This window comes from Strix uralensis, chromosome Z, assembly GCF_047716275.1.
Source record: "Strix uralensis isolate ZFMK-TIS-50842 chromosome Z, bStrUra1, whole genome shotgun sequence".
NCBI classification, from domain to species: domain Eukaryota; kingdom Metazoa; phylum Chordata; class Aves; order Strigiformes; family Strigidae; genus Strix; species Strix uralensis.
In genome coordinates, this window is record NC_134012.1 from 13,494,683 (window position 1) to 13,514,783 (window position 20,101).

The 20,101-nt window shown below is 38.5% G+C and overlaps 1 protein-coding gene across 4 annotated transcripts in view; it reads left to right on the forward strand.

The window, feature by feature from the left end:
- MAST4 (microtubule associated serine/threonine kinase family member 4) overlaps positions 1-20,101 on the forward strand; it is a 244,213-nt gene that overhangs the window by 214,490 nt on the left and 9,622 nt on the right. For all 4 annotated transcript variants that reach the window (XM_074855037.1, XM_074855041.1, XM_074855038.1 and 1 more), the window contains 12 exons: positions 992-1,200; positions 1,949-2,087; positions 3,106-3,238; positions 3,957-4,122; positions 7,113-7,214; positions 9,911-10,033; positions 10,276-10,388; positions 12,340-12,467; positions 12,570-12,802; positions 14,628-14,828; positions 17,634-17,863; positions 19,723-19,845. In XM_074855037.1, the coding sequence (XP_074711138.1) occupies positions 992-1,200; positions 1,949-2,087; positions 3,106-3,238; positions 3,957-4,122; positions 7,113-7,214; positions 9,911-10,033; positions 10,276-10,388; positions 12,340-12,467; positions 12,570-12,802; positions 14,628-14,828; positions 17,634-17,863; positions 19,723-19,845 (1,900 nt within the window). The remainder of the gene's footprint in view (positions 1-991; positions 1,201-1,948; positions 2,088-3,105; positions 3,239-3,956; positions 4,123-7,112; positions 7,215-9,910; positions 10,034-10,275; positions 10,389-12,339; positions 12,468-12,569; positions 12,803-14,627; positions 14,829-17,633; positions 17,864-19,722; positions 19,846-20,101) is intronic.

A 20,101-nucleotide genomic window follows, 5' to 3' on the forward strand; every position in this document is an offset into this window, starting at 1 on the left:
CCATCTTTTTTCCCCCCTCTATTTTCTCCTTTTAGTCCTTTGTTTCCATAAACACTTACTACTGTGGTAATTATATACTGGAGATGCTATAAACATTAAATGATACAAAGCAGATTTCAAGCAAAGTGAACATTTCCAGGATTTGCTTCAAGGGATTTTGAGAAGTGCAGCAGTAATGTCCTGTGTCAGTGTTTTATGGCAGGGTGATTCCTTCTCCTGAGCCTTGAAAGAAAAAAGGCATCTCCACATAAGATTTTCTTTCACTTTGCTTTCCTCACTGCCTTGACCTTATCTAACCAAGCTTACAGGAAACTTTGTACCCATTACCCCAGTGGAGATTCTGCATGTCAAGATACATCTTAATCCCACATTACCATGTAGTTAACGCAGTGATCTTTGTTTTGAATTACCTACTGGTGACCTACCCCTGATATGGATCAACGCTGATGTCAGGGACTGAACAAGAACAGAAAATTTTGCACCTGGCAATGAGGGAGCCACCCCATCAAGCAACCTTCATGAGAAACCTGTGACATGTTTTAAAATCCCCTGGATGGAGTCTGAGTCATCAGACAGCACACTTACAGAATAAGCATTTGTTGGAAAGACTTATAACGCTGTGCCTTAGCTGGGTTTTGTATATAATCCTTCATTGATGGAAATGCCCAAAATCTGCCTGAGCTGAGAGCATTTGCTATATCTGTTGGGGGGGCATTTTCTATATCTGTTGTTTGCCGTGCAGGAGGGAGTTGTTTTTATTTTGTGTACTAATTTGTGTTGACTGAGACTCATCCTGGTTATGAAACAAAATGAGGTTTGTAGCCATTCTTTAATGTGAAAGGCAGGTCAACTACATTACATTTTTTTAAAGTATTTTATATAATACATACACTTTTTTTAAAAAAAAAATTATTTGTAAAAGTATTTTAAAATACGTTTTTAATAGTTATTCAGACTTTTTTCTTTTTCTCTCCCATTTGAACTTTTTCAGTGCGGTTTATTTTGTGAGACACAAAGAAACCAGACAAAGATTTGCCATGAAGAAAATTAATAAGCAGAATCTCATCCTCCGAAACCAGATCCAACAGGCCTTTGTTGAGCGTGATATCCTGACATTTGCAGAAAATCCATTCGTTGTCAGCATGTATTGTTCCTTTGAAACAAGACGTCATTTATGCATGGTCATGGAGTATGTAGAAGGTAAAATGTCTGTTCTGTTTAACAGAGGAAAAAGACAGTTTTCTTACACCAAGAAAGAAAAATAGCCTGTATGGTACTTGCATTAGAAAGGCCCGCTGTGTGTCCTCTGTACTCTGGCAATACAGACTTAGGATCTAAATCAAACAGCAAGGTGGCTTTTTTCCCAGTCATTATCTCCCAGTGAGAGCTTGTAAAACACTTGTGCTCCAGCTATAATGGGAAGTAACTGCTCTTTGAATAAGTTCCTCATAGACTGTAATCATAAGTGTCGTAGAACTCAAAGTTCGTGTGGAAATGCTGTTTGCTTTTATGGAGTTCAAATTTTCATTAGCACATGTTGGGGTATTTGTAATAGGTATTTGTATAAGAAAGAGGGAAGAGGAAGCAATTTGAAAAGGTGCTCATGCTGAAGGAGAACAGTGGACAGAGATGCAGTGCAAAATGAGATACCCAGGCTATGGTTGTGTGGGGTTTGAGGTTTTTTTGACACCACCTCCACCCCACCTTTTCTTTTTAAAGTAGCAGCTCAAACTTTATTGGTTTCCAGCTGAAACCTTGTACTGCTCACATCAAGCTTCACGCTGTTTCCAGTACAGTAGTTGGTGTGTTTACATCTTCAATTGAATCGTCTGACTGGAAAAATAAACATTTATGACTATAGTTTGTGTCTTTTTCTGCAGCATGTATGAATTGTACTGATACACCTCAGAATTTAGTGTCATGTGGAACATTCGTCCTGTTTTCACAGGTGGAGACTGTGCTACTTTGATGAAGAACATGGGTCCCTTACCTGTGGACATGGCAAGAATGTACTTTGCAGAAACTGTTCTGGCCTTGGAATACCTTCATAATTATGGAATTGTACACAGGGATTTGAAACCAGACAAGTATGTATATAGAATATAACCAAAGGAGGACTTTGAAACTGTTAGATAAAATATGAAAGGTGTAAACTTGCTTTGAACGTTTTTGAAATGTTGTCGTGAATGTTGTGTAGATTCACAATTTCTGCACAATATCTGAATCTTCATGACCTGCAGTTACAGAAAATTAATTTTTTCCAGAAGAGCTCTTTAAAATTTTCTATCTTTAAGGTGGAAGGGGCTATCAGAGTTGCTAAAAACAATGTACTTACTCTTCTGGCTGAAATAGAGGGAAATGCATTTTGGTCATTAAGGAAAAGGTCTTTCAAAGTATGCTTAGGACACTGTTTAACACACAGTATCATCATCTTGCAGATATGTGCATATATGAAGACAAGATTGGGAAATCATTCCTGTTGCATGTGTCTTTTTTGTTCTTTTTTCAATATTTAGAATTACAATATTGCTCCTATACATGTAAATAATGTACAGCAAGTAGCTGCAGTAAAAAGTACTGCTGTTGCAGCTCCATTAATGTTATTCCTCTTTCACATTTAAAAAAAAAGAATTGGAGTCATGTCTGTTGAGTAACAATATGTTCACAGCACGATACCTCAGGTCAGAATAGTATTAGTTACTAACTTAATACCTGAATTTTTTTCAAATGAATGACACAGCTTGTTACAAACGGAAAATGCTCACCTCACTTCAAAAGCTTATTCTATTCTAGGTCTTTTGATGCCTGTTTCTTTTTCTTCAAAACACCTGGCATTCAGCTCTCAACACTTGTATGGTTCTATAAGATGTTGTGCAATTGCATATAAAAAGTTTGTTCACGTCTGATAATAGTAACAGATATAAGATGGTCAGATTTTTAACCTGTTTATTTTGTACCTGGTCAAATTACTATTTATGCTGTCTATGTTTTTGCAGTACTAATGAAACATTTTTCTCCAAGTATTATAGTAGTAGTAGTAGTAATAATAATAATCACAGAAAGTTAAATTACATCACAGTAACCTGAGATCATTCTAATTTTCAGTTTATTGGTAACATCCATGGGCCATATAAAGCTTACAGACTTTGGCCTATCAAAGGTGGGGCTAATGAGTTTGACTACCAATCTGTATGAGGGTCACATTGAGAAGGATGCCAGAGAATTCCTTGACAAACAAGTAAGACACAGCCTTTTTCATTTCTACATTAAGTATTCAAATGAAGTGATGTTTTGCCAGCAGAATGTACCATAATACTGTAAACTGTTGTTATTTCTGCATTGGTGTTCCAGTTGTGTATGGCAGTTACTTTTACTCATGCCCTGCAGATTATTCTAGGCTTTTTTCTTTCTACATTAGGATCTATTAGTAAGATGAACAACCTAATTGTGTGCAAGTGAATCTGTGAGAGAGACAAATGGAAAACTGTTTTTATAAGGAATTCAGAAGTCTCAGCAGAGTGCTTGTGGAGCTTATGATGCATTGTACAACCAAGGGTGCTAAAATCCTTACTATGGCCCATTTCCCTTTAAGCATGCCTCATTGCCATTGCTCACAATCTGTTCAATGTAGAAGTTACTTAAGATAAAACCATGACAACTTTCGTGTAAACAGAAGGCTATGTTTAAGTTAAGTAAAATATTTGCCGTGATGGACTCCTATGTATGAAATGCAAACTGTCCTTTGCATGACAGATACGCAAGTGTTGAATATGATACCTGTAATTGTAGCTAGGTCGTTCTAAAATCATTAGCTGTTATGCAAACTCAGCAGACCAAAACCTACTGAATTCCATTTTACCATGTTTCTGTATTATTTTACATTTCAAGAATTGTAAGTGATGTGACATAGCTCAATTAGACTCGTTTTACCATCCTGCTTATTTTCTTCCTTTTAGGTCTGTGGTACACCTGAATACATAGCTCCTGAAGTGATACTGAGACAGGGTTATGGAAAACCAGTGGACTGGTGGGCTATGGGAATTATCCTTTATGAATTTCTTGTTGGGTGTGTGCCGTTCTTTGGAGATACACCAGAAGAGCTGTTTGGACAAGTAATCAGTGGTGAGGATCATCACAAAAAAACCCAGATTTCTTAGCTTGCTGTGAAACATTTCAATTTCTGTCAATAGTAAAGATACTTACAACTTCACTGGTAGACTAGGTTTTCAAGCTAGTTTTGCTCAAGAAACCACCATTACCATAATATTTTAATATACAATTTGCTGTCAAAGCAGTAGGAATAAATTTGGATTAAAACCTGAACTTACTCTATATTGTTGCTAAGTACAGAAATGCAGTAATGTAGAGTACAATGGTTAAGCTGCACTATTTGAAAAAGAAAAGCAGTATTAGTAGAAAAGTAGTGCCACTCTGGCACAGTAATTTCAGTCTTTAGTAAAGAAATTATACCAGAGAAGAAATGGTTAAAATAAATTTGCATAAATGGGAAAATGCCTTATGGCACAATGGAGAAATTAACAAAGATGTAATAAAACCCTAAAACAAATGTCTCCCGAATAATAAATAATGAGAAAGAGAAGGAAACAAATTCAATTCACAGATTGTTAATGATTTCATTGGTGATTGTTGTAGTGTAATGTTATTTCTGTAGCAGCTGTTCTTCTTCCATTTAAAATTCAATAACCTTTTAGATCTTATCCTGCAAGCTGACCCTAAGTATTGTTATGTGGCTTGTGGCAAAACTGAATGATAATTAAACAGAATTGTTTACTATTCTACCTGCTGTTTCCATAAATTTCCCAGATGCATAGATGTAGAGGGCCTCCATTTATGCCAAAAGTCTAACAGAATGGCACCTCTGTTACTATTTCCCAGGCTGTTTTATGGTCTGCTTAAAAGGTCCAGTAGCTAAGAACAAAAAAAAAAAAAAACACCACCAAAAACATGTAGAAGACTCAACAGAGACAGAACTAACCATACCTGGTTCCTTGTTCCCTGAGAATGCAACAAATACCCTGTTGTACTTCAGGAGACACACTGTCATCATCTTGCTTTTCTCCATCTCTGAAGCTGAAAGCCAGACTTGTTTGTAAACTGTAATGAAATGGATTTGTGAGCTGCCTCTAGTATATGACCTCTTTGTACAACATCCTAGCTGTTCATGGATTTACAACCATGTTGTTTTCTGATGTGGTATGCTGAGGCCTAAGTCACAAGGAGAATCAACTGTTTAATTAACACAAGCAGCAAATGCTGGCTTTATTCTGTATGCCTCATGGCTGCGATGCATATTCATGCTTGATTTTCCAAATCAGATTTAAACTGCAGTGGAAGCTGTAGGCAGGCGAGTGTGAAAATAACTCATGTTTTTATTGCATTTCCAGGCACACGTACATGTGGTTTTATCTTTATGCTCTCTGACTGGGAGAAGGGGAGAAAGAAAATTAATGACAAAATTTGCACTTTAGACTTTATTTTGCATGTGGCATTAATTTTACATTTTATAAAACAAATCGTCATGTGTTACAATCTGGCTGATACTTAGATAACTTTATCTGTTTGTATGCGTCCATTTATCTTCCAGAAATTATTTGTAGAAGTGTATGTTTATAAACCTAATCTATTCCCACTTACTCTCCAAGACTGTTGGGTCAGCTTAGTTTCTTGTTTTGATGTTGACTTGGTAGTTTCTCCTCTTTTGTTTTAAATATCCTTTCTTACTGAAATCATTCTTACTGGCAGTTTCTGCAGAACTCTTGTATAAATTTCCTGTGCTAAAATATATGGGCCCGTTGTATTCAACTCCAAAAGTCATGTTAAAGAACCCAAACTATAGCCTAGACTTTTATTCCAGTTTCTGTGCGTGAAATCTACATTGTACTTGGAAGTCTACTTTAAAATCTTGCCCCCTCATTTTACCTTGCTTCTTCTTCATTGTAGGTTGCCTTTCCTGCCCCCAGGTTGTCTGAGTACAACAGTGAGAGGCCTCTGTGTAAACTTAGATGCCTAAAATGATCAGGGTTAAAAATAATGCTTCAGAAACGTGTTACATTTCATGCCTGTTTATTTCAGTACCTTTCCTTAAACTCTGAAATAAAAACATTAAACTTGTGTGTAGCTTCTGATTATTATTTCTCAATTATGATCATTTTGAAGGAAAAATCTAGATCATATGACAACAAAATCCTTAACAGCCTTCTGTACTTCCTGAGCTCCTAGCATTCTGTTCCTTTGATGCCAAAATCCTTGTACCTCCCAAGGAACTTCTGCAGAGTTTTGTCTAAACCTGCAATGTTAATACATTTGTGGAGGCAGCTTCTGCTAAAAATCAGAAAAAACTTGCTGTGTAAGCTGTTGCAAAGTTCATGTTCATATTGAAACTGGCATATTTTGAATTGTTCAAATTAAAGTTGGTGGAATTTTTGCTCATCCTGAACTGAATACTGCAGCATTTAATATCTTCATTGCATGACTTAGGTCCAACTTGCTATGAAGTGTAAAAGCCTCGGTACTGTAAGAGTCAGTAGGGTGAGGTGATTTTCTTCTGAAGTATGAGACATTTGGAAAAAAACTCTATCGGCATGTATCTCTCCAGATCAGAGTCTGATACCTTGGCCCTTAATTGTGGGAGTAATGACTTCAGTGAGTCTACTAACGTTGGAGAAGGTTTACAGATGTGATGAACAGTGACTGCTGGGTCAGGTCAGCTGTGTCCATCTTAACAGCAGTTTCCATGGAACAGAACTAAAATGTAAACCATGATTTTGGTGAGGCAGGGAGAAGGGACAGCATACAAGTTGTGCTAATATTTTGCGATAGTTTTCCTTGAGCCAAGCATTCCTGTATTCTGTTGTTAAACACTGTTTTGGGTTAAAGGATACTTCAGAGGAAAATGGGAACATAACAATATGTTTATGGAGTTTGTATAGAGAGTATAAAAATCAGAAGTAATTGATACGCTACAGAGAGCAACTTGAAAAAGTTGCATTAACTCTGACTGTACTGCTAGCTCACTATGAGAGTTTTCACAGAGTTTCTGCTGAATGTTGTGATCAGACTTCAGTAATAACAAACAACTTCTGTTTTGCTAGATGAAATCAACTGGCCTGAAAAGGATGAAGCACCACCTCCAGATGCCCAGGATCTGATTACCCTGCTGCTCAGGCAGAATCCTTTGGAAAGACTAGGAACAGGTTAGGAGACACTCTTTTAAATTGTTAGTGTGCTAGAAATAGCTTGTATATTTGGCATTGGGAGCTTTTGTTCACCTATTTGTTTTGCCCAGGAAACATCTGTCAGGGCCAGTAGCATGACAACATGCCGTTACAACAGAGGGTATTTTATAGATTAAGACCAGTTATATGAGCTTAACAAGATGATGACTGTCCTTTTTTGGTGATTTACATGTGGTCATTCACATTCACTCTTCTCTTAATTTGATAAATAAAACAGAAATTTTCAAAGACCTGGTTAGCCATTGGATGGGTTTCCTTCATGAATACAGTATTAAATAACTAAACACAGAAATAGAGAAAGGGAATCAATACACACCTGATGCTTCCCTTTTCGGAAGTATCTTGGCCTGACAAAATAGTTCTCCAGTCTTTAGGGTAGGTGGTCAGGAGGTTGTGTTGTGAAAGGTGGTGTCATTCTCATTCAGTGAGCATGCCTTGCTTGAAAAAGAATAAAGCCAAAAGTGTGAATGTTAAGGAAGTAAATGGATATCGGTGAGAACACAAGCTGCCATCTTATTCCAGTGTGGTCATTCAGTGCTGTGCTTATTCCGTTTTGAGAGAAGAGCCTGGCATGTGATACTAGGAGCAGTGAGCCTGCATAGACTAGTGAAAGTACAGTACATTGATGCAACAGAGTGTATTTGTTTGTTGATGGAGCAGGATTTATTTGGGAATTTGGATGAGAGGCAGTAATGAAGAATATTGCACATAATTTTTAAAACGTTAAGGTATGAGAATCCTAGTCACTGACTGCCACCCCACTGGGCAAAGCACTATGTAAACACAGCAAGAAAAGGCCTCCTACATAAGAGCCTGAATATAAAGGTATAGTGTTATTATAGTGAACACTGTACGCCATGAATATAAATACATCGGGGGTGTTAAGGAAACCAAGTGACAGGTGGTATCAACGTGAGAGTACTTGAAAAATTGCTGGCAAAACTGCATCCAGTGGTCAGATGGTACTGCATGTTTTTAGAGCTAATAAGAACAGGAGCTTTAGGGATCAGTTCATAACTGATCATTACCATGGCCACTTGGGGGGGAACATGAGTATAACCCAGACCCCAAGTACTATTGACATGGTCCCAAATGACAGGTCTTCCTTTGGGACATGATGACATGACTGAGATGAGTCAAGTGCATGTCCCTTGCTCCCTGAGCATCTGGGTTCTATGTGAACAGCCCTTAGACTTCACTGTAGCTGATGGTCTGGAGTAAGTGCCATCCAGAAAAGTTTGTTCTCCCTTGCACCATGTTGAACAAGTTAAGAGTGAGGGAGGTATCATGCCCTCATCAGCTTCATCACTTGCTACCTGCTTCATCTGCTGTGCAAGGCAAGGTGCTGCTGCCAAAGGCAAAATGAAGAGCCACAACTAGTCGTATTTCCTTGTTTTAATAAAGTGTACTCCTTTCAGGCATTGTTGTGTCATTGCCAGGATGCTTTTCCTGGTAAACATGGTGTTAATTCAAGACTGTCACCCTGTGAGAGTCTGGATCAGAAGTAGATTGCAAATTCTGTCTCTTCTGCTATAGCTGGTTGAGAAAGTGAGTTGTCTAGAACAAGGCTGACAACTACTGTAATGGTCAGTGCCACTGCATGGAGCATCTGTGCAGCTCATTTACAGGCTGATTTCTTTCGACTGTTGCTGATCTCTCGAGAGTCTGAAGAAGGAAATTGGGCAGCCATTTCTCTGAAGCACAGAGGGGTGTTTAGAAACCGCAACAAAGTTTTTTGAAGTATCAGAAGCAACTCACAAAAACAGAGGCTGCAATGTGACAGGTCCTATGGGGACACTGGAAAACTGCATCATTTATCCTAGGCTCCACCATGTATTTCAAATGACTGCCCTATCTATTTAATACGTATTAGCTAGCTACATAACACTCTGTGAAAATCATAATAGTGTATTTGCTCAGGAGACCTGAGTGGCATCAAGTTGACAGAAGAGAGAGAGGTATTTTGAAGAAGGAAAATGACAGAAAAAAGAGCTATTTGCATTTGAAGTGTCTGATACCAATCAAGAACTATACAGTTCTGATGTAATAACCCATTACTGTGCTCAGAGAAATGCTCACTCCTTGGCTAGTGACTTAAAATGAGATGTGATTTTAGTTTCCTTTGGGAAGATTTGGCTTTTATGAATTTTTCCCTGGTGCGGTCAAAAAATCAAAGAACCCAACCTAGAAATCTTTACAGCCTGTCTTAGAGACCAGTCCTGGTATGGTATACAACAATGGTATTTTGACTCTGAGAACTATTAAGAATCGTTTCTCAGTACTTTCTAACTTGTACTTATCTTGTGCACATATTTATATTTTTATGACTACGACTACTACTGCATCTTATGCTTCTGACTAATTTGTAGCTGACAGATAATAATTAGTATATCCAGAAAACCAGAAATGTTAAAAGGGGCAAGGTAATAAAGCAATACCACCACTGTTAAAGAAATGGCAACAACAAAACAGGGACAGGGAGGTGCTCTTGACAGGTTTAGCACATTCTAGTGGAAATGGGTAGTAGATGTTCCTGCCTACAGTGATGACTGTGCCTTTCCGTGATAATTAGCATTTTTGGGCCAAGGGTTTAGTTGAATTAGTGTCAGAGGATTTGCTGTAATTTGCTCTGTGTTTTTCTCTGGCTCCCCCAGGTGGTGCGTATGAAGTAAAGCAGCATCAGTTCTTCAGGGGCCTTGACTGGAATGGTCTGCTGAGGCAGAAAGCAGAATTTATTCCACAGTTGGAATCTGAAGATGACACAAGTTATTTTGACAGTAGGTGTTTGGTATTAAAAAATGTGATGAACACCTCGTTTAAATAATCACTGTCTTTGACTTTTGCTTACTGCTTTGAAAATCTCCTTTATCGGAACTACTGACAGCTTGCAATTTCACTGGTGGTTTGACATTTCAGCAGAAATAATCTTAGAGAATAGAATTGTGCTTTTAGTTACTACTAAAGCTTGGTACCCATTCTTTCCTGATAAATTCAAATACTTTATTTCCCGTGTCTGTAGCTCGTTCTGAGAAATATCACCATTTGGAAACTGAAGAAGAAGATGATACCAATGATGAAGATTTTAATTTGGAGATAAGACAGTTTTCCTCATGTTCACACAGATTTTCAAAAGTAAGTAAAAATTGCTGTAATGTTAGTATGTACATAAATATTTGTGTACATAAACATTTAGCTACTTTTATAGAGTTTGGAAATATTAGATATGGAAGAGATGTATAGGAATTATTTCTTCAAGAAATGTTAACTGAAATTGAGCAAGAATGAAATGAATACCATTAAATCAAAACATGGGAAGGTTCTGTAGGAAAGTTATTTCTTGAATCCTGAAGAAGGTAATAAAAAATGAGATACATAGGTTGGTATTTTCTTTAGAAAATTCATGAGAATATAAGAGAAAGTTAAGGGAGACTGTTCTGTTAGATGCTAATGCACGTTACTTACCTTGGTTTCCTTGTACATAGTTTGCATGTTACTCCAGCTGTGTCCTGGGTATTTTGCAGGTGATAGTATAACAAAGGTTACAGTACTAGCCTATAGTAGCTGTTAATTAGATTACACTAGACTGGAGGGAAAAAGCAAAGTAGTGGTTAGCATGTGATTTGGTTAAGGAGAGATGTGGATTTTAGAGAGTGATTTGAATGTTGTGAATTGAAGGTAAAGCTGACTGTCCGAATGGTAGTATACTTTAGTGGTTGAGATAAGAGATAATTATTGCTGGATGAGGGACGACAATAGGAGCAGAGTGGGCATGCTCAGAAAATACCGTGGAGGGTAAATTGGCAGGAAATAATGGAGGTGGAATGCCTGATGCACGTGCTTTTAGTCTTAATATAGCATCCAGCAGTCATTTTCAAAGGCTTTCTATTAAAAATTTCTTCAACCTACTTTAGGAACTGTTTAAAGGTACTTGGAAAGTCTGTGTTTGCATCTTGTTTGTCCTGAGTTATGCTTTAAGGAATTGGTGGATTTTATGCTGGGTCTGCAGTGCCACATGTGTTTTGAATCTGTGATAGCATGGAAGAGTAGAGGCAGGAATTGGGGATGTAGTTACCCTAATTCTGTGTAAACTCCTTATTTTGACTTGGTAGCATGTTTCAAATTGAGATACTGGTAAACAACACAGCCTGTTTGGAGGTAACTTGGACAAGAGTCAACGGGCACAAACTGAAACACAGGAAGTTCTGTCTGAAGACAAGGAAACACTTAAAAAACTGTGAGGGTGATCGAGCACTGGCACTGTTTGTCCAGAGAAGTTGTGGAGTCTCCATCCATGGAGGTCTCCAAAAGCCATCTGGGCATGGTCCTGAGCATCAAGCTCTAGGTGACCCTGCTTGTGCAGAGGGGTTGGACAACATGACCTGCAGAGGTCCCTTGCAACCTATTCTGTGATTCTGTGATCTTCTGTCCTTTTGAAAGCTCTGTACTGCAGGAATAGTTTGGTTTGCTAATGTCGTTATGTCATTGCATCTTCAGTTGTACCTCTCAGGCTGTAGAATATATAGCTGACAATTCGTGTACTGTTTGTTAGCTAAGCAAACAACAGACTTCCAATGATCAGAGTTGGTTTTTTCAATATCTTTTAGCCAAATAATTTATTCTTAACTTCAAAGTCAGTTCAGATTAATTGTTCTGCTTTCCACAACTAAGTGGTAGGTACTAAGTCAGTGTCTTAGGGTTAGGGCTTTTTTTACCTTGGTTGGCTTTATGGTTGTGAATTAATTCAAGATGTGCATTAATCCTGTGACCTAGAGACCCCAAGGCTGTGGATTTTGTTTGTATGCTCTTGGTTCATGCAGTGAAATGGGGATAAAGCTGGTGAATTCATAATGGGAAGAGACCTCATTCGTGACCCTGTATGTGAGGAGCCAAGAAAGCAAAATAGGAAAGCATTTTAAGAACTTGAAATTCAAAAGAACTCAAGAAGTTTGAAGTTTGCACTCTAAAATACTGTATAATCATTTAGAACATGCACAGTACAACCTAAAATGTGCTTTCCTGCATATTTTTTTATATCAAATACATCAGTTATAAGTTGGGTTTTTGTGGTTTTTTTGTCTAATAGGTTTTTAGTAGCATAGATCGAGTCACTCAAGTGCAAGGTGAAGAAAAGGAAGATGCAGGAGACAAAACAAAAAGTGTAACATTGCCTTCTGTGGAATCTTTAAGCTGGAGCTCCGAATATTCTGAAATGTAAGTAGGAGGAGGTGCTGGAAGTGGTCCATGCCATTCTTGCCAGGTAGAAGGCCTCCTCATCTCAATAACTGCATGAGAGTTTATTTATTTTTAATGCAGACAACAAACATCTACATCCATCTCCTCTGACACTGAGAGTGGCAGGCAGCAACGCAGTTCTGGTTTGCTTCCGAAGTTGGCCATATCAGCTGAAGGAGAACAGGATGATTCCACTGGCTTACTGGGACCCCGGGAGGAACAGGAAAAGCCTGCATTTGTGAGTGAGGAAATAGTGCAAGACGAACCTGAAGTAACCACTCCAGCAAGTACAATCAGCAGCTCCACGCTATCAGGTAATATACAGTGGGTCTCTTGACTGGTGACATTATAAACAGTTGTGGACCTTCTCTGTTTAGCAGTAGCAGTCATGGATTTAGAAGTCCTGTATTTCAGAACTGCTTTTTAAAAAAGCCATCCCAAGAGAGATATGGTTTGAGCTCAGGCTCAAGCTAATAAAATCTCATGAAAATACATATGGGAAAGTTTCAACATTTGGTGTCACCCCACTGACTGTAAGGCATAAAGCCTTTGCAGGATCCTGCTGCAAAGAAAAGGAGTCTTAGATCCCTTGAGCACTTAAAGCACTATTTTTAGTGCTTTAAGCCACCTTGCTGAACTTGATGATCTTTTGATTGATCATCCTGGAGTCATTCTTACTGATCTATATTGCTGTTTTCTAACACTGTGCTGCACCATTGTGTAGTTTTTAATTAAGACATCTCAATGATGTACGCCTTTGAGAATTGGCAGGGTTGTCTTTGACTTGTGGAAGTCACTTTTGTCATAAGGAATCTAGGAGAGAGCATTGTAAGCCATTCCCTACTTAAATAATTTATTTCCTTTATACATCCCTCTCCCAACTCAAGCATGCATTTCAGTGGCATCCAGGGCCCTAGTATCTTACTGGTTTTGTACTTTCAGAAGGGAATTTCATACAACTGTTGGAAGACCTGATGCTTATCACAGATCTAGGCCTATGTCAGTCTAAGATTGTCCATTGTTCCAGTTACCTTCTCTATACATTTACCTGTCCTCAGCTTATTTCTCTTCTGTACCTCACTGAGTTTTCTCAAGATACTCCTTTCTGTTCCCATACCCCTAATTTCCCTTATAGTCTGCATTTTCCTCCCCTTTCCTCCTCTCCATTTCTGGGAAAGTAAATTTCCTCGGGCTCCTCCAGCTGTACAACTATTTCCATCTCCTTCCCTTGTCTAAAACCTGGACTGTGCTGTATCCCAAGTCTCGCTCACTCCCCCCAGCCCTGTGTTAAGGTGTTGGCATTAGCACAGCAGTCACAGTGATAACTCAAAGCATTCAATCCTTTTCTGTCACTTACCAGTTACACTTAAGAGTAATTTCATTTTTCTGTAATCCATTAGCGACAGAATATTCAGTGACCTTGAAGGAATACTAGGAATTGCTGCTATGCCTTTAAACAGGTGACCTACCCTTGGTGTGTGTCTCATAAGGTCATATAACTTCCCTGTGACATCTTTGAATTTTTGAAGAAATCCCATGCAGGTTGTTCACATGACACAAGGCCTTTATGGGGTTTTTTTCATTGTTTGAAACATTGTTGTCCTTCCTCCATTCAGTATTGTGAAAATTCATTACCTGTGATAGACTAATACCAATGTGGTTGTAATACTGAGTTTAGTGGTGCTGAGTATCTTTCTCCTGCGTGGTAGAAAACCATCCAAAGAATAAAAGCAAAAGATAGTAATTGAAAATAAAATTATACTTGGTGTTTTAATGATTTTGGGAAAGTTGTTAAGCTGATAGCAACTTACGTAGGATGGGAGCCTTACATTTACTTTACGAGGAGTTTACACGAAAAGTAAATGTATCAAGTTCTCTAAGGTGACTGATGCATATTGAGATACCAGACTTGTTTCAGCTTTTGTCTGTTGTTTTACTTTATTCTGTGACTACAAAAAAACGTTGCTTCAATTCAGTTAACATTTGTGCATTCTGTAAGTCTGGAAGAATTACTCAGATGTCTGTAATGTTGTTTTATTAATTTTTTAACAGAAAGAAAAATTCCTATTTCACAACAGTACCATTTTCCATCCCTGATTCCCAGTTTTCCCTCAATGTCTTTATCCCTTCTTTGTACAGTTGGCAGTTTCTCAGAGCACTTAGATCAGATAAATGGAAGGCGAGAAAGTGTGGACAGTACAGATAACTCCTCAAAGCCACCCTGTGAAGTTGCATCTCACATGGCTCGTCAGCGACTAGAAAGCACAGAGAAAAAGAAGATCTCTGGAAAAGTCACAAAGTCCCTTTCTGCAAGCGCTTTGTCCCTCATGATCCCAGGAGGTAGAGATAAATCTTTTTGTTTGAAATGTTATGATATATGCATACTTGATGGTTTATGACATAAATACAAAATTTTGGAGAGTCCAGAATGGGTTCTGTGCCACACTTTTTTGTTCTTCTTGCTGTTCACATGTGTTACTAGATGGTGCGATCTTGTCAGCAGTTATAGTGGGCACATTACAGCTGAGGGACCTTCTCTGACAGGCAAAAGCGTAGCTTGGTGGTGACTACTTTATGTTTGACCCTGTGCATGCACAGCAGGATGCAGGCGTCAGTCCTTGGTCCATCCTACAGTAGGGGTGTAGCTTAAATTTTAAGTAGCTCACTATGTACAGTTCCAAGAACAGCTGTTTGTTATAGCAGCACATTCAGCCTGACTAGTTCTCTCCCATCCCATGTAAGGAAAGGTGATAAGCCAGAGGGAAGTGTCCCAGAAGTAGAAATAGCATGTAGGCTCCTGTTTGTACTACATTGACTTACATGGGGTGGTCAAAATTTGAGACCAGAAATATTGCTGGAAGTATAGCAGTAGTATTGAGTGTTTTCAGATGAAGCATTGGTGCTTTGTTTTTTAATGGTCCAGAATCAAAGTCCAAATTTCCCAAACTTTGAGGGATTTTTTCCAAAAGTGGGATTACATCCTAACTTTGCACACTGGTCATATGCTGCTTTTAGACCTTAGGTGTAATATTTCAGTATCTGCTGGTCTGATAACATAACCCTGCATTTGCTCCGTATGTTCAAAGATGTCTTTGACAGTAACTTCAGCAGGTTGCTTTTAAGTCCTTGGGCTAGTGGAGAATTAATTGTACAGTGTTGAAGAGTTGGTTCTGGCTCCCCTCTTAGTCTTCACCTGTCTTTGGGTTGTAAAGCACATGCCCTATGTGCCCTGGTAATACCTTGGTGAGGAAATACTGTGCTATTGTGAATGTGTTTTGGAGACCGTGGAAAGGGGACAGGCCATCTAAACCCTATTACTGCAGGAATTTGTGATTCACCTCATGTATTCTACCCTTCTTCACCAGAGAACAGCATAGGCACCTGTAATTCCAGCAGCTAGCTATGAGGATAATGAGATAAGAGGAAAATGTTGAGTCTCATTTAGAGGTATATTTTGCCCCTGCTTGAATAAGGATAACTAGGGACAGTCAAAACAATAATTAGCATTTCTGTGATGTTATCAGAATGTGAAAGATCATTCTCACAAAATGCGTGAGAGACTTGAAGATGACTTTATTTTTACAATGAGAAATATGGTGAAAGAGTGCTCATCCTGTTCAGGGCAGTGTTGACACTGAAACTGCAAGTGTCTTGCAAAAACTCTGGGCTTGTTCCTTGTAAAGACTATTTCTTCCGAATAACATTTGTTCCCATATGTCATAAGTGGGTTTTTGGTATACCCCTGTAACAGTTAGCATCATGGTTATTTTTTCTGCTTGTAGAGGGTCTGTAGTGCATGTTAGTTATTGCGATTATCTATCAAAGGAACACGATATACATACAGGTAGTTACACAGCCAAGTAACACTCAAGAGTTATTCATCAGTTTGAATTCTAGTGGTTCTTTCACAGCTGTTGAGTATAAATCAGAAGGTTCAGAGATGGTATAGACTGGGTTACTGTGCTCATTATACTATTTTCTTTCAGTTTAATCTCAACATCATTCTATAAAATCCAAAATTCCCTTTGCCTACACCTAAAAATGATGTCATTATATCAACCAAAATCTTATATGTTAGCTGTACCTAATATTGTCCAAAAAAACTACCTTATTCATGTTTATCCATAAAATAAACTGCCGCAACAGATGGCCAGTGTTTCTAACCTGAGTCATGTAGCTGAGAGTCACAGGATGTGACAGTCCCACATGCAGCACAAGGCGGAGGGTGGGGGATCTGGGCATGTTTCAGAGCCAAATGGTGACAGTGACAGCCCCCTCGGGGCTTGGCTGTTCTGTGGGATTTCAGCATTAACCCAGTGATACCAATCTCTGGGAGTCTGGTGACTCGCATCCAGGCAGTAGTGCCTCTGCTGTCAAAGCATATCTGCCCTTGCATGGCATGGCTTGGCACAGACTCCAAGCATGGAATCTTTCTGGGCTACATTCCTTTGCAGAACTGTCACCCTGTTAGAGTCACCAAAGTGTATTTTATGCTGCTGCAATTGTGTTTACATTTGCACAGGCATGAGCACATAGTGCTTTCAAAATAATGAAATAAAACTAAGCTGTAATTGCAAGAAATTCTTGTGGTCTTACATGATGTAGCAGAACATAGAAATGGAGGCTTGGTACAAGCATTGAGTTACTGTCCTATGTCCAACTGGTTATTGTGGTTTAATTACAGTAGTCTTTATCTGTATCTATATATAACTGAAACCGAAAAACCAACTAGTGCTTTGTTTAGCCCTGCTGGATGATTTGGGGGATGGTTTTGGGTGTACTCACAATAACATCTGCTACCAAATCAATTTTATTTTCATGAGTGTTAGGAAGAGGCTGAGAATTGTTCTTCCAAAGTTAGCAATGAGTGTGTTTCCTATCTAAAAGGAAAAATCAGTCTTCATCTAACAAGTTAACCCTTGCATTAAAAAATAGTTTACATATAAAGAAACTTAGTTCTAAGATCTAGTTGTTGGTTAAACTTCTCATTCCTCCTCAATTGGTGTGTATCTTAGTGAGTGTTTATGCAAAGTCAGTGATATGTTTTGACACAAAGGTGTCACAAAACTAAACAAATTCCCCGTTTTGTGTCTGTATTTGTGTGTGCTCAGATTGTACTCTAATAGACAGATTTTTTTCTTCCAGATGTGTTTGGTGTTTCTCCTTTGGGAAGTCCTATGTCTCCTCATTCCCTCTCATCTGATCCTTCATCCTCCCGAGATTCATCTCCCAGCCGTGATTCATCGATTGCTGCTGTAAGTCCTCATCAACCGATAGTAATTCACAGTTCAGGAAAAAAGTATGGCTTCACCATACGAGCAATCAGGGTTTACGTGGGTGACAGCGATATCTACACTGTGCACCACATTGTTTGGGTAAGCTAATATGTTTTTTCACTTACATACAGCCACAAAAAACTGTAATGATGTATTTGCTTTTGATTTTTGTGCCTGTGGTATCTGTTTATTAACAGTTACTGTGTAAATTGTGATGTTATGCCAAGCAGTTTTCTTAGAATGAAATTAGTGCCTGTGCACAAGACCAGTGTTGGCTGTAGGGATGACACAAGCCACCTTTGGCAGAAGTGGTACCTACATATGATGTTGACCTTCATGAGTCGCTTTCACTTTTGTCAACTTTGGCAATTGTGAACAACCATATCTAAGTTCAGAGCACTGTGGCTTAGAAAACCAAAGGGTTGGTGCAGCCCACTGTGGTGGTTTAGTCCCTGCTGGGGTCTGAGACCACGCGGCCGCTGCCCCTCCCCCACAAAGGGAGTGAAGTACAAAGCCCCGGGCTGAGATAAGGAGAGGTTTAATACAACAGTGCGACAGCAACACAACAAACAACAACAATAACAATGACAGTAATACCAATGAACAGAGCAAAATATCTACCAATACAGCAGTGAGAAGAGAGCAAATCCCAAAGTACACAGGTAACGACTGTCCCGCTTTGGCGCCAGGATGTGACTTCAGCATGATATATGAATAACCCCCACTAGAGCTTCCCCCCCACTGCTGGGGAAACTTAACCCTATCCTGGCTAAACCAGGACACCCACTTTGAGGGCAGGATTTGCAAAGCTAGGAGATTGTAAACAGAAATTGTTGAAATATACATGGAGTTTTTAAATTGCATCAATTAAGGGATTCATGAAAGTCAACAATATTTTACTAGATGCAAGTAGGCTGATTTCAGGCACAGACTTTATTTTTGTGTAAAAATGTGCAAATCATTTGGAATTATGAATACCTTTGAGGATTCCATGGCACAGGAAAAAGACTGTTCTGAATAAATTATGTATTTTTCATCCTCTGTTCATAACTGATTTCAACGAAGTGGGAGGCTAAAGGAAAAGACAGCAGTTCTTATATCTCACTGGTTATCAACCTCCTTAATTGTAAAATAAATACATATTTATGTAAATATATTTATTTTCTAATTGAGGTTGATAACAAATTATGTATTTTATATAATGTTAAATATGCACAAATAGTGTGTGTGTATAAACTAAAATATTTCTACTACCTTAATATAATTTTGAAAAATTGATTACAAATTTATCAAAAGCTTTGAAGTTTTGTACAATGCTCTGTTTTAATTATGTATTGTATGTTTTGAAGTATCAGTGCTACACATGTGCTAGTGTATTTCTCATCTTCATGTTGTTCAGCTCAGACCTATTAATCCATCAAGAACATTGAATCTTGAGAATGGTATACATTTGATTGATAATGGAATAAATCAAAAAAAATTGATTTCTTGCTACTGGTATAGCATCACATCAGTGAAAGAAAGGGGAAAAGATGGTACATTACAGTAAAAGTGAAACCTTCGCTTTTTTCCAAAATACTGTAGGTTTGTTGTGTTTTTCTAGCTCCGTAAGCACTGTAGGCTTCAGTAGTGGCTGCGTGGCTTAAAATTCTTCAAAAGCTCATTTTAAAATACAATAAATTGTTTAAGCCTCCTTCAGAATAACTTGCAATTCAGTTTGTTTTGGTCCTTCATCACCTTTGTGCTGCTCTGTTCCCTCTAATGGTCAGTTTGAGTAAGGTGAAATGACTGGTCTGATTTTTCTTCCTTTTTTCCTATATATAACTTAGTATCTGTAAGTTTTCTTCATCGCCAACTGGTTTTATTGAAAGAGTTCATTAGACAAAGCCTACTCTTGAAAGTATGAAGGTTAAACAGAAGCCCATTTTGTGAATATTCCCTTCGTCTCTGATTTCCAGGATGTGGAAGAAGGAGGTGCAGCTTACCAAGTGGGTTTAAAAGCTGGAGACCTGATTACTCATATCAATGGAGAGCCAGTGCATGGTCTTGTTCATACAGAAGTCATTGAATTGTTGTTAAAGGTAAGTCTGGACAGCGGGGATACAAAAGCACTTGCTGTTTTCACCAAGGATTGAGAAGTGTTATATTTGTTTCCTTCAGAGATCAGTTACCAGATTTTTGTGGTGGTTCAGTTACAAACTCTAAGCTACACTTGTGCAGATTTGGAGAAAGGTCAATGACTTCATATATCCTCCTATGATTCTCTGCAGTAAACTGGCACTGCTGCTGAGATAGCTGAGGTACATTTGAGGCACTGACACAGAGATGTCACTGTCT